Here is a 15,948-nt window from a genome sequence, read left to right as displayed (position 1 = left end):
TTATCCAGAGGCCTTTAGTTAAAAATCATGACATAACCATTAATCTCACTTTTCCTATTTTAAAGATGGCTTACAATAAAGCCCTTGTTAATGCTTTTGCTCATTCAGGAAATTATTTCTTTAGATCATTGAAGATAGAGAGCTGAAGTGACCTGGAACTTCCGAGTTCTGTCCCAAAAGTGAAGAAAATCAACATTGACATTTATAATACTGCAAATGACTAAAAACTCAGCCTTAAAACATAACCTCAGGCGACAGCACAGTGTGAGTTTTGTCAATGAAAAGTATTAATTTAATGATTCTGACATTTTCTCATGATGAAAATGAGACTAAAACCAAAAAGTAACATGTAAAAACTAGAACTACAACAAATTGCTGAACAAACAAGGAGAACATGTAGGCAGCATGGCCACATTTATAAAAAGGTAAGCTAAAGTAATGGTTAAAGTGAACTATCAGCCATCTGTTCTGTTGCCATCTAGAGGAATAAATACATTACAGGGTTAATGCCAGCAGTCAACCATCAAAATATCCCTCCAGCTGTTCACAAGAGAATTTGTCACTATCTTAATATGTGAACAGTATTTTAGTGAACAGGTGAGTGAACGATCAGCTGCTGCACAGTAGGGACCATGTTTGCAGCAGGGGACAATGACAGAGGATGGGGGAGAGAAGTGTAGTCCGAGTTCATCTCGTGAATTGCCATGACCGTATCTGGACAAGTGTCTGTTTCTGTTGTTTTGGTTAGCTTTGGGAAATACCTGAATGTGTTTCCTTAAATCCGTGTTTGACGTCACTTGTCATTTTTTACCAGGCTGTTACTGTTTGATGCAGGTCTTTCTTATTTTGCTCCTGTGGTTTCAACCAAGTTATTGAGTTATTTACAATTTGTCCTCCATTTTATTGTAGCTTAGCCTGCTACATTTCTCTGGTGGGTAGCTTCAGTGTAGTGAAGCTTCATTTAATGTATAGTAACTGGTAGCTTAGCTCACTACATTTTCCAAGTAGCTTGCCCAACACTGAGTAGGGAGTACAGCTAACTGTGTTAATGCTAATGCTAGGTGAGTGGGAATGTTTCGCTCAAACAGACAGTTTACTGAGAACAGTATGAACAGTACTTCAATTAACTGACACCTGTAACCATGGTAACTATAAACAACAAAAAAATGTTGAAAGCTGTATGCATGACAAAACTGAGGCTAAAATGTCTTTTTTGAGAGAAAACTAAAACACCTGGCAAAATGAGCTGCAACAGTACATTATGTTTGATCAATTCATCTAGAAGCACTGATCATTTTCAAAGAATGCAATATTATTGTTTCATTTTTCTGTTATTAACAGCCTTCCACAAACACCCATAAGCACTAGACCATCAGTGGCTAGCCCCGAGCTGATGTTAAAATTTAAGGCTGGCTACAGGCTGTTGATATTGGGAATAACTTTTGGAAACTGCTTGGATCATTATTTTATGATGGGTGATTAGTACTCACTTTGTTGTACTCTACTGTATTTACAAGGGCCAGCCTACAAACAGCTGTAAATATGGATTCAGGATCTACTAAGACATTTGATATATATCTTGGTACTGACTTTGGTGCAGTTTGAGTGTTTTCAGCCAGAAGAAAAAAAAAAGAAAAGTTTTACCAACTTTGAAATCAGGTCAGTTAAAGGACTGTTTGTCTCCTACATACATACACTATATTAACAGTAAAGCATTCAAATAATAATAGTTCATGCTAACAAAAAAATAAATAAATAAATTGCTACATATCATATGAGTTGTAACCTGAAAAACATTAACCCCACAGCACCCACACAAACTACATTGCACATACACACTGTAGAGCACCTCTCCCCATGATGCTTTCTGATTCTGCTTCCTCAGTACAGTACATTGCCGTTAGCCTTGGATACCCGGTGCTAAGCAGCAGGTCAAATCAAGCACTCTCTTCTCTACTTCACAGGGCCATGATGAAGGGTTTTCAGAGAGCTAAAGCTTTAAAACAAAGAGGGAGATAGTCAGGATCAAAGATACCTGAGTTCCATTCACTTTGTACTTAGGGCCCTTTGTACCGCTTATCTACCTCTCGCTTCTCTTTCACAGTACAGACTCTCGCTCTGCCTTGATCTCAGCACTTAAGCTTGCCCCTGCTTTCTCTCCTTCCTCTTGCTATTTAATTATCCGTAGTATGATGAAAACAGTATTTTTACACAACACAAAACATGGTAGTATAGAATACTTTAGCATGCATTCAAATACACATTTACTGGTTTGTACTAAAAAGTTTTTTTTGTTTTGAACATTTTTCGGTCTGTTGTCTCCAGCAGACTACTGGGGACAGGTGGGCAGAAAAAAACGTGGTTTGAGTGGTACCCTGCTGAGTAACTTTAAATGACTGTAATTCAAGATAAATGCATGACTAAAAAAAAAAAATCCTCGGTTGCTTCTGTCATTTATAATCTTTCTACAATTTGAGGCTTGATCATTTTTAAAGCCTTTGGCAAACACAAATTTACAGCCAAATGACGCTGACTGCTACTTGATCTCCAGTTATTGGTTGTCATTCACAGGCGAGTAAGTATTTTTCTAAAACAGAAAAGAGCAACTGCAGTCATAATGAACAATTAACGTTATATTATAGACCACATATCTGAAAATCTGTCTCTTGAAGAAAAACTTAATTTAAATGCCTCGGTACCCAAAGAGGAGGGGATCCTGAAATGGAATAAATGCAGATTAAGCACATGAAACGACTGATGTGCCTTGCACTAGACCATCAGCGTACAACTGAAGCTTGCATTGAGATACAGACTTCTAAAAAATACTGCAACAGAATGTTTTTTTGGAGTTTGTGGAAGTGAAGGATAAAACTGTGGTGGGCCCCTCGAACACCAGCAAAAGTGCACTGGAGTTGAGGAAGTTGATCGTACAAACATATGATGGTACTGTCATGTTTGCAGCGTACAGACCTTGATGAAGGAAACATGGGCCCGCTCTGTGTACTGCTATGCAGACCAGCTAAATCTTCATTTAGTTGTTCTCTGCCAGGGTGAACATTTAGTGAGGTGTTTTGCCTTTGCTACCTACTTCTCTATGGATTTACAAAACTGGTCGCAGCCCTCACAGAGGTAACCAGGCGAGGAGTTCCGGTCCTCTGAAATGATGCGAACGTGGAAGTAACTTAAAACTGCATTCTATCAAAAGGCCACCAGGGGGCAACCGTTTTAGTGTCAAAAGGACTTCAGTCTCTATACAAGTCAATGGAGAATTCACCAACTTCTCACTTGATTCCTAACCTCAGTAAACATTTTCAAAATGTGTTTATGGTCTCAATCGCTAGTTTAAAGCCTTCTTCAATGCAGTATGATGTTCATTTGGGAAATGTTGGCCTCCCTGATTTTATATGTGACGATAAAGCAGGGTATGCATTAGGGCGTGGCTACCTTGTGATTGACAGGTTGTTTGGTTCACAGGTTCAGGAGGGCGCCTCGTGCTCCTCCTGATGCCCATATAAGTAGAATCCGTGTTTTTTTTTTTACCCAGCATGCACCGGAAATTTTAGAGATGGCGCTGCCCAGATCTGAAACTATTCGCTTCCAAGCAGCAGTCCACAAACCAATGGGTGACGTCACAGACGTTACGTCCATTTTATATACAGTCTATGGAGGTAACACAAAGACACATTCCAAGACCACCAGCTGTCCAATGGAATGCTCAAAATAGAAGCGGGAAAGAATTGCACAGCTCCACTGCATAGAAGACATACACACTCAGCAAAGAAAAACCATCGTCAACCAGACACAAGACTTTCCGAAGATCTTGAGCACCCCAGCACATTATGACTCCATCAAGCCAATATGGCCAATGCATCTGCTTGATGTGTACTCATGCAGTTGTTGGAGTACTTGTGATTCCGGCTACATGGAAAGAAGTCCAATATTCCATCTCCTTTTAAGTTTGTTTTGCTCTCAACCAACTCCTGGCTCTACTCTGGCTCTTTTGCAGCTAAATGCTTCATTAAGTTCACCAGCCATTAAGTGTTTGGTGTTGGCCAGGCAGTGTACAGTGGGTTTATCAGAGTGGTCACACACACTGAGTAAGGTGATAACTGTGGGTTCTGTCTGTGGGTTCAGATGAGAGGCTCTGTTTATATTACACATAGTCATTTGAACCACTGTACAAATAAAAAAGCTTTTACTTGATAATGCCAATTTTTACTGAACATAATTTGCTTGGTTGACTTAATATGACCCTTCTGTTTCATGTCTGTCCATTCTGGATGAACATCCTGATGTCATTCTGTGTGTGTGTGTGTGTATTTTCCTTAGCTGGTTAGAGAGTTTGTGATATCTGGACTTATAAATAAAACTGAGCCTGTCTTTGACCTCTGATTGAAATGTTGTTGTGAAGAACTCTATAATATTTATACTTATCTTGAATGAATATCCGGTTTTGCTCTCTCTCTTTCTCCAACAACACAAAATGTTGAGTCAACATTAGCCTTTCTGATACACATCAACAGTGAAGTGTCTCTTGAGCATGATGGACATAATGGCTTAGAGCCAAAAGATGTATACCACCAATAACCCAAGCATGTCCTCTTTCAAACCAGATGCTCTTGAGAAAAAAAGAAAACCATTGTGAAATATACTTTTATTTACAAATGTGTACTCATGCTCGGAGCCCTTTATGTACTGGTAAATATTGTGTTGCCTGGAATGAATGTAAACCCTGCACTGACATTGCATAAACATCACCCATCGACCCTGAGAGCTTGGATTCAAGCTCTTATACTAACATGTATCTATCCTTGCTGGCTCTACTTTGTTATATTTTCATAGACATTATAGACACATCAAGTCCTGCAGTGCTGAATATAGCCAGGAATGTGTTTCACAACTGTATATTTGGGGTGTTGTTTAATAGGCAGAGATAATCATTATATATGTTCGACTCTAGAAATCATTTGTGTGAGAAAAATATAACTTTTGACACCAAACCTAGTTCTTAAAGATACTTTGACTTAAATACAATAATCTATTCAGAAGCAGCAGAGTAAAGCAATAAACCAAAAGTGCACAAAATGTGAAAATCATCAGGTGACATAGACAATCTGCATTGTAATGTTGTCACTACAAGACTTTCATATCAAATAATAATAAAGGAAGAAAAGATCAAAAACAGCTTCCCTTGCCACAATATCCTGTCAGTATCAAGCCAACCAGGGAGAAACAGCTGATCTATTTCCTTGAACCTAAGAGAAGAAACCTTTTGCCTTAGAGAAGCTACAGGCTATAGATATTTGGAAAAGACAATAACCGTGTTTGTGTTGAATTTGATTTTTGTCTCCGATTTTTCAACTATGACTTTGCACCGTTTCCACAGGGGTAGTTTGCCAGTTTAAGGGCAGCCAGGAGAGTCTGTTAAAGATCAGGCAATATAACCGCTCTTTCCAATTTACTGCATAAAGGCTTTCTTTTATATACCAAGAATGGAAAGTCTGTAAAGTGTTGGGCTGGGACCGGATCTGTATCCAATATCAAGGGCTTTCAAAATATATTGTTTTTATATAAATATACTGTATGTACTAAGTATAAGTCCAGGATTGAAGTGATGATGCAGGACACTGAGTGGCATTGTATCATACTTTTCTAGTAGATCACTTCAAAATGATCCTTTTGGGTTACATAAAGTTACATAAACTTCAGTGTGTTTGCTCATTCATCCAGTCCACTTAATTCTGCTGATGAAAAGCTTACATGAAGCAAACAATCTCACCTTATGATATTTACATATTTGATGATTATAATTCAAAAGATCAACTGACATAATTCGGACGTTTTATATGACAACTATGAAAAAAAGGGATATTTATGTAGTTGTCCAAATTTTACTTTTGTATGTTTTTAGCCATAATAAGGAAGTACAATTAAAAAGTTCAAAAAAAGGTGTATTGTGTGTTCTACTCAGATTTTCATAAAATGAGAAAAGAACTTGAAAGTCCCCTTCAGACATGTTTACAGTATATAAATACTCTAATACTCTGAGTAATAATTTGCATCAAATGAATGTTTTTTCTACAAACAAAAAAAAAAAATACCTCAACATTGATTCTTTCCCCCTCATTTAAAAATACGATCTAGAATCTTCAAGTTTTCACATCACACTAAAGCACAACTGATCTATCGGTTGACTGATTTTATCAGCCAATACTGGCCTATCACAGATATATCAGTATCATATTGGTAATGAATATAACGTTTATATAGTGTATATGTTGTCTGGTGCTGTTTTGGTTTGTTTTAAAGTTGTATAGGCAGCATTTTATGTAGTAAACTTAGACATTAGAATCATTTGTGAGTTAATATTATACCTAATCTGTAAATTAAGGTTTTGTTCAGTCACAGAACTGATATAAATTTCATGAAATGTATATAAAATCTCTGCATGTCCACAGGGAGCCACAGTCCATTCTTTAGTTGCTCAAAATGAAACATCTGATTGATCTTTTAGAGGTGGAATTATACAGAAAATAACTTTCCTTTCCCTTGAAATGATGTAGTATCCAGGAATTACTCTTTCTTCTGCCTTAAAGAACTGATGAAAGTCTACCCTGAAAAAGAGTTGTTTATTTCCCCCACTCTGTAAACACACATCATTAAACCCAACCTAAAAGACTGGAATAGGCTCTTTGAGGCTTTTGACAAAGTGATGCTTGCTGTGTCTGAAATCAGTAATGTGTTGTTTATCGGGTCGGCGGTATCCACATAGAGAACCCTTGTGACAACTGATGAAAGTAAGAGCTGAGAGAACAGAGAGGTGAAGACACTTCAAATCCAACATGAAAGAAATCCACAAGACTCTTCTTTAGCACAGACTACAATATGTGTGTCAGTGGATTATTGTGGAAAAAGATACACTTTTATATATTTGAGGGTACATTTTGACAATGAAAGGAACATGTGAGGATTTCCTAATCACATGCTGAAATTCTTATTTCAGACCAGATCAAGTCTGATTTTGATTCCTTAAAGTAAGTGTACATTTTTTGCACATTTGAGAATATTTTTACACCATATGAACAACAGTATGTTGACTACCCTGTAAAAGACTGCTGTGCACACCTTTTGGTCTGGTATGAGTATCTTTCCACCTTTGCTGGAAAAGTTTGGTGTAGGATTGTTTCATTTTCAATGCCTCTGTAAAGATAAAAATTTAAATACAATGTTAGGATATGTTTTTTCTGATGTGCATGAATCAGATTTTTTAAACATCGTGCTTGTAGCAATGTCTCTCATTGCTGTTTTTATTAAAGCTTTTTTTGAAGGAGAGGTAAAGTAGCTGGGGAAAAGGGTATTATGTGGCTGTGTACTTGTAAATATTCTTCTTTGTGCTGATATTATTTTGCTCTCACAAACAATGCTGACATGTGTTAAAATAATGAAGTAGTTTTCAGTTATGAGTTGGTGAGAAACAACTTTACAGGTTTACAGATAAATCTCAGCATCTTGTGTTTTCCTAGATGAAAGTAGGTCTTTTGTACATTGTGCATCAGTTCTAGCAGACTTGTAAAAGTAGAACATTGAGAGGTATTATGGTTAAAACTAAAATCCTGTTTTAGATGATGTGTGTCAGGAATATTGAGTTACAAAAGCTTTCAGAAGAATGAACATGTTCATAATTGGGCAATTTGAATCTTTTTGGGACCTCATGAATATGAACACGTGTTGTGGGTGGGATTGTAATGATGCAAGGCCAGATGTGAGAAATATGTTAAGTATAACTTACTTAAAGGTCAGAGATCACAGTTAAGATGTGGTGGATCATCACTACATATTGGAACATACAGAAGGGGGATTGAAGATGAAATCATTTGGGAATATTGTGAGCTGAATGAGCAGGAGAACTAATCCTTTACTGTCTTTGAATCATGATTCATATTTAAAATACCTTTTTGATTATGTTTTTGCATGTTCTGAATCTCTTTCTAAAGCATGGAATAAAAAGAGAAAAGTAACATATGACACATAAATTCCTCAGAATCTATGCCTACAGTCTCGGGTGTTTAATAAGGGTGTCACAGATCACAAAACTCGCAGTTCTGATCGTATCATCTTATCTAGGTTTTGAGTCACAGATCAGATCATTTTTTCATCAAAGCAAGAAAATTTTGCCCATGGTCTTGAAAAGAAAACAACATTGAAAATGTACAATTTTTAACTAAAACCATGAAATATATAAAGAAAATTCACTCAGTTGTTGAATTAAAGTGTGAGGCATGAGACCTTTTTGCTTTAAACATGGCATTGAATGAAAAAATAGCCTGTGTCCACACCATCAGAACTTCATAACTTCCACATCTTGATGTGCAGCTTAGCTAGTTGAACGAGCCAGCAAACAAACATGAATTGGGGAAAAGAGCACGGCTAACATCAGTTAGTAGCTACATGGGTAAGCAGCTGCTCAGCTGCAGTACATTAAACAGCATCTAAATATACCTGCAAATGTCACTTAAGACCCATTAGAGGCTGGTTTGGTTGTTGCTTTTCAAAATCCCTGTGAGTCACGCACTGTCTGTGCAAGACTTGTAGCTACAGCAGTTTTTTAAAAACTTTGCCTCTCATGAGAAATTACATTTTGCAATGAACCTGCGCTCTGCTGGCATGCCGACCCATGAGGGGGTGATGCTTATCAACGGATCAACGATATTTCGTTACACCACAGACACATTACAGACTATAAGTTTATGAACTGCATCAAATACACTTTTTTTTTTTTTGCAAATAATGGATGTAGATGTAGATTTAGTCTTGTTTGGGTTTGTATATATCGTGTTGTGCTTACCAGGTGGTGTTTTCCATTGTAAGATATCCCCTGGAGCATTAAATATGTCAGGTTTTGCTAGATGATGGCGGGTTAACATGCCAGAATGTTTGTTTTGTTTTTAATGTGTCTGAATAATTCCATGAGAGATGGGTCATTCAATTTTACCATTTGTAATAGAAATGTACACTCTCATGTTATACTGTCTTATGACTATGTGCACTGTGTGACACTTTTTTCCTTTGTTAAATCCTTGTGTGAGAAGCTCCTCAACTGCCGGTTCCTAGCATGTGTGGAGATGTTATCAAAAGCAAAGCTGTGATTCGGCCTTTAACGTTCCCATTCTCAGCAGATAAAGACGGGAAGAAAACCCCGGGGAAGAAACAGAGATAGAGCTATGAATGAACAAAAAGGGCAACTGTGTATTAATTAAAAGACAACTGTCTCTGAGGGTGACAAAATGCTCTGTGACATATAGGACTGTATGTACAAATATGATAGCTGAACTTCATTATAGCCATCTCTCACAAATGCTAATGTGAATTGTGATTATAGCGTTTAATATTCTTAAAAGACAACTGGCTCTTTGTGAATTCACCATCCTCACTATAAATCCTAGTGACAAGGCTGTTATTACCCGCTTATATAAATGAATAATGCCTCTGTGTCAGAAACCTCTTTAGATAATAAAGACCATTTTGAGGATGACTTCCCACCTTAAGATTGATAAAAAACACCTAAAACTACATCCTAACAAGACTAAACTCATCCCTGTTAAATATGGGCTTCTACAATTTACAATAACCTCTATCTTTCAAAATTGAACCTTCCCAAAATGTATCTTGAAGTGACTCCATTGTGTGCAGGGTGCAACATCCTGACTGGGTCTCTTATTGACTCCTTTTGGTCCTGTACTTCACTTAACAAGATCGGTAATCTCCCTTAGAGGTCTTTGGACAACCTCTGAACACAATACAAAGATGGGAAGGAAGGATAAGAGGATGTCATCCCTATTCTTAATCCTGACAACAAGACTCTGATTGGTCGACTGCTTCTCCAACTGGGTGCCGGACCTTTTTAAGTCTATGAACAAAAAATTAGGGGCATACACAGTGATTCATTGGTCTGGAGCCATGCTGGGCTAGTGTTAATAGGTAGTTTGGTGACAAAAGACAGTTGATATCTTTAATTTGGCTGAATTCATTCAAAACACTTGCGAAATCGGTCTGCTGGGAGAGTTGAAAAGCCACTAAAACCCTTATTAGTATTACCATTAGCTCCTAATAAAGAAACTAAAAAATCCCTGACAGTGTGGGAGAGGTTAATGTGGGTGAGTTCATGTGAAATAAACACCTAGCCAGTCAGACACTTTTTATCACTCTGAGAAAAAACAAAACGAGTGCAAAGAAGAGAAAGGAGCTGCGTTGTCAAGCTTAGTTCCACCTCAGTTGGATTGTCATTGATTTTTTCCCTCTTTTTTCTTCTTCAGCCTCCCTTTTGTCTATCTTTTTCTCTTCCTGCCTGTCTTTCCAGGTGCTGGATGTAATTGGATTCCCTCACTGTAAAACTGGGGGTTTAAAACTCTGCTGGAGGGGGAGAAAGGGAACGGGGGGGTGTATGGTGAGTTTAGGCAGCCAGTCATGCTTGTAAAATAAACTGAAGAAATGAACAGTTTAAACAGTCAGCCCTGCCAGTGAACATTTGCAGCAAACCATCGCTAACTGTGTCTAATGGGCACAGTAGATATCCAGGATGAGAGCGTACGTGTTACTCAAATCCTGATAAATCTTCATTTGTACTTAAACCATGGGTGATCCAAAGTCTGATTGCGTGACCACAGCTAACACCTGGAATTAGTCTGCAAATTGCTGATTATTGTTTTCATGAATTAGCGTAATTTGACCACAAAGGTTGGAGGACAACAGCTTAAGCAGCCGGTGAAAAGTGACTGCATCCTGTAGTAGCTGTAGTAATATAAGTGGAGCAAAGGAGGAAATGAGTTGATGCTATTATACAGTGACCAAGTTTACATAGGGAAGGTTGAGTCAACAAAACACATATTGACATCATAGCAGCAACATTACACCTTTCTCTATAGTTTCAATACCGATATCAATAGAATATGTGACTAAAAAAAACAAACAAAGTGTCACCACTGTGGGTCAGTGATATGAGTTCAAACCAGGACTCGACATTTGCTGTTATTTTCCTTGTTTGTTATCAGTTTCCTTCCTGACAGTTAGTTAGTTAGTAGAATTTGTTTAGCTTGTTTGAGGAACTTGGTTTCGTCTGGAGGGATTTTCTTCACTTGGAGCGGTGACAGCTGGGGTTTAACTGGCGGAATAGTCAATATAATCAATTAAAAAAACCTGTCCTGTGTGAGGAGTGTATGTGACTGACGCAGAAGTAGCCCAAACCAGACACATGTCTGTCTGAAAGAAAGTCACTTCACTTTATTTATTTTTCACAATCGAGCCCATACTTCATCTTTTTCTGTCTTAAATATGAATGAAATTTATAATGAAATGACATGAAACATTCTATTGTTGATGGCCATTCTCAAAGTCAAACTCAATGTATAAATACAGGGCTGGCAACAGCAACGCTGTCTGTGTGAACAACACACACGTTCAAGCCACAGCAGTTCAGCGATGCACACGCTGCTGAGGGAGAGGTAGGCTGTCTGTCCCAGGCGTTACACTGGACACCACTTCTCCTTTCCAATGTACAACAGCGAGTCAACTATGACCAAATTGTTCCTTAACCACATTGTTATTATTTGAAAAACATGGTGGTAAAGATTCCCAAATCATGTTTCACCAAACTTAAAGGTGCAGTGTGTAGAATTGAATGGCATTTAGTGGAACAGACTTGGCAGAAATGTAATGTAATGTTCATAAATATGTTTTAATTGTTTAACCGTTGTGTTTTTGGTACCTTAGAATGAGCCCTGTATATGTACATAGGGAACAGGTTCTCTTTCACACCATGTTGCACCACCATGTTTCTGCAGTAGCCCAGAACCAAACACTGGCTTTGGAGAGGGCCTTTTATTTTGTGAGTTTGGCAGTCACCTTAGATTCTCCTACATGTTTGGAAGGGGGAGGGTGAGAGGAGGGATATTCAGATCAACATCATCAGATGCCACTACATCCTACACACTGGACATTTAAAGGGTACATATTGTACTTTAGTGATTTTCTGCTTTCGTCATACTGTTTTTATGTCGAATGCTCAATGTAAGTAAAAAGTTTGGGCTTCAGCATGCTAAGAAAACTCCATTTGTAATGTTACCTCCACGTCTTCCTTGTTATGACATCAGATTGTTCGCACGTGCCTAAAAAACAGCTGTCAGTTCTGTAGCCTTTGTTGCTAAGGTTGTTGCTGAGGTTGTTCCCTGAGCTGTTTGTGTCATCCACTCGCATATATAAGATCAGATCCCGAGCTTGAACATTGTATGGATGTATTTGAGAACTTTCCATTTTGAATAAAGAACAACAAAAGGAAGTGAAATCGTATTACGGCTGTTTGTTTATGTAGCCTTCGTTAGCACCAGAAGTTGCTCGAGGCACAGCTTCAAAAAGCTAACCAATCAGAATGGACTGGGAAGAGACAGGAGCTAATATTAAGAGGTTGAACTATGGGGCTGCATAAAGAACCCATATAAGATGGATAAGGATCTAGATCCAGATGTAGATTAAAGACATTTTCAATTATTGGAAATAGAACTAAAGTATAAAATGTAAAGGGGCCTTTAACATTATACTATGCACTGGCATGTACAGTGAAACACAAAACTCTAAAACTCAGCAGCAGAAAGATATCCTGAGTGGTAATGATTCATTAGACATATAACCCAAGGCATATCACAATAGGAACAACACCACTACCTGGTAGATTGCATTATATTCCAGCAGCAGTACTCAAAGACACGTGTACAAGCTGACGGACGCAAGAAAAGGATGGATCGCAGAGAGAGATTACATGTCTGTTGAACACCAGCGAACATTTTATGAATGAGTCTATAAAATGTGTTGGTTGCATCAGTGGGGTTCAAGCAAGGAGCCAAGCAAAAAGCAGTTTGAGGAATGTTTTAATTGTCTGGATGAAGTGAGCCGGATAATGATTCCAAGTGCTTCACTGCTCTCCAAAATCCATCCTAAAAGTGTTTTCTTTTTGTTTTGTTGTCTTGTGACAGGTTATTGGTTCTTTTAACAGAGAATTCGTCAATGTCTACATTGACGGTGAACGGCTGTGTAGACATAAACAGAAAAACAGTGGAAGGTTTGTGTTGTCTTTTGATGTAGTAACACTTAAAACCCCAAGGCTTTGTATCATTTTTTTTGTATCATTCAACGATAAAACTTTCAAAACCCTAACACAAACTGACTTTTAACTGATGATTGACAACATACTATTGATCGAAATGATGAGAAATACATAAACAGACTTTCATCTCACTGGTTGTTAAAGTTTCCAGAGTTTCTGAGGTGTTTTTTTCTTCTTTTTTTAAACTTCTTTTCAGTTTGGCTTGCAGATAAATTGTGTGCACTTTTTGTTTGACCTTATCAGCCCGGTATAAAGACAAAAATTACAAGATCAAAGTTCGATCTTATCTCGACGGACCTTGCTAGCCTCCTGACCCGTGATTTTCTGCCCTCAAATATAGACTTACCTGTTCAAGTCTACAGGGATAACATCTATAGATCTAGTTTCTGGACAGATTTATCTGACTGCAAACCAAATGTAGGCAGTGAAGGAAGCTCAGCACCAGAATATCAGTCAGTTTTGAGGAGGTGATGAGTAAATACAACAGGGGTTCTTCTTTTGAACTTAATTTAAACTTATAATAATATAATAATACCTCCCCATCACCTGCAGTCTCTCTCTCTCTCTACATCCCTCTCTTCTTCTTGACAGCACTTTCTCGTCTTTTCATCCCTCTTCATCTCTAATTCACCCACATTTTCTTCGCTTATCCCTCATTGTCTTTTATTGGCCTTCCCTCCCTCGCTCTCTTCTTCTGCGCCGCCGGTATTACAGCAGCACGATCTAGGGGAGTTAGTGGCTGATTAGGCAGCAGAACCGAGTAAAGCCTGGTTAATTGGCTAATGGTCTCTATTCTTCCTCAATGCAAACGTCCTCCAAGGGGCTAAAACATGCACACACAGACACACATCATACACCAAATGGCTAAAACTATGTGGACATCTGAACATTACACACATCTAATTCTAAAACCCCGCACATTGACACATTGCAACGACTATCGGCTCACTTTTTGGGAAGGTTTTCCTCCCGATTTTGGAACCTGACTGTGGGATTTACTACCAATCTAACACAGAAGCATTCCTGAGTAGTAAGACTGAAAACTCAGGCTGTGCTGGTGGTGATGTGCTGTTTCATGGACCAGTGAGGCAATGAAATGCCATCCAGGAAGTCCAGTTCAAGTAACAGAACCGTGGGCTGGAAGCTTTATCAGATAACACAACACTGACTGTCGCTTTATACAGCCTGTCCATTGCCAGTTTAAAGCCAACGCTCGGTGTCAATGCAGGAAGGAGTGTGCCTCTTTGAGTAGGGTGGCAGGAAGTAAGGAAGTTCACATTCTATCACAGACCTACAATTAACCTTTTTAAACTAACTGTGATGTTTCCATAACCTTAACCAAGGGTTTCAGTTTTCTTTAACCATAACAAAGTGACAGTTTATTCCCCATAACCACAATCCTTCCCCTATATAAGCCATTCTATATCTGTCATGCACAGATTACTAGTAGACTAGAGAACTGAAAAAAAGGTTAATTCAGTGTTATCTGGTGTTAGGTTTAGATTATATAAAACATGACTTAAAGGCTTCTTATCACATTAACAATCATTGTATCATTGTCCCTAATGATTACCAGTTAAATGGTAAAAGATGTTGAGTTAACAGATAATTAGAATAGTTAAAATTTAAATTAAAATAAATTCTCTTACAAATCAAATATTAGTGGAAAGTATTGCTCTTGCAGCTACATTTATAACCTTTTTTTTTTGACTCAGCATAGCTTAACCATGTCATGTGATATGCTACTTCAGTACACTTTAACAACTGTTATTACTGGGAACACTACAGAAAATTGCACATGCACATTTAATATCTAGAAATTCCCCTTACAGACACCACCACTGACTATCCCTGTCACAAACTGGCCACTGTTTCATACACTGACAATACACTGTCCAGCCTTATACCAGGTTTTGACCTGTTCTCTTTTTGTTAATGTGTTGGCAATTTCTCAATGAGATGGGACTTCTGATTAGGGCTTTGACCCTAACAACTCCCTTTGTGAATGCAGTGGTCCAACTCAAATGAATGAGTGCACTTCACTTTGTCAAACAGTGCTGTAGTGTGTAGAAACGTAGCCTGAAGTCAGCACTGATGATTGGGTGATACGGCCTGGCTTCCAGTTGCCGTTGCAGTTTATCTTAAAGGGTGTATGGATGGGTTTTGGGGTCAGGGCTCTGTGCAGGATAGTTAAGTTGTAGTCTAAAAAGTAGTCTAAAGTATCATTTGTATGCTGTAGCTTTAGATTCCTTTTAATTGGAAATAATTTTTTGGAAATACTCTTTCCATTTGCTTCAATTTTTTAACTTGATCTGTAATAACTTGCAACCTTATCAGATCAATAATCTCAGTTTCTGCTCGGACTGATATAGCACAAATCTTCACCAGCTGTGTGTCTGTATGGCAGAGCTTCCTTGTGAAAAGTCTGAACACAGGAAGTGATACACTGTTGGAAGCAAGTCAAAAAGTTTTGGACATAATCTATTTGAAATAAAATACAGAACCATCACAGCAATGACTAAAAAATCCTTCATCCCAGTTTTAAACCACAAACTCAGTCCTATCCAATAACTAACCCTCTAGGATCTTTCTATTTTTGTGAGGACATTAGGTCACACAGCATACTAACACACACATACACACACACACTGAACAGCATGCCAGTTCCTGATACACTCCATCTCTGTGGCAGTTATTTGATTATACCCCGGGGCATCATATGAGTGAGAGACAATCTGAGCAGGGGAGAAAGAGAGAAAGAGAGAAGAGGGGAAAAAAATGAGACAAATTTGATT

The 15,948-nt window shown here is 38.1% G+C and overlaps 1 protein-coding gene across 1 annotated transcript in view; it reads right to left on the bottom strand.

Annotated features, from left to right (window-relative positions):
• LOC133984718 (inactive N-acetylated-alpha-linked acidic dipeptidase-like protein 2) overlaps window positions 1-15,948 on the bottom strand; it is a 354,227-nt gene that overhangs the window by 101,592 nt on the left and 236,687 nt on the right. The window contains exon 12 of the mRNA XM_062424175.1: window positions 3,242-3,247. Within this exon, the coding sequence (XP_062280159.1) occupies window positions 3,242-3,247 (6 nt within the window). The remainder of the gene's footprint in view (window positions 1-3,241; window positions 3,248-15,948) is intronic.

This window comes from Scomber scombrus, chromosome 8 (genome assembly GCF_963691925.1).
Source record: "Scomber scombrus chromosome 8, fScoSco1.1, whole genome shotgun sequence".
In the NCBI taxonomy this organism is placed as follows: domain Eukaryota; kingdom Metazoa; phylum Chordata; class Actinopteri; order Scombriformes; family Scombridae; genus Scomber; species Scomber scombrus.
This window is presented reverse-complemented; position numbering and strand designations above follow the sequence as displayed.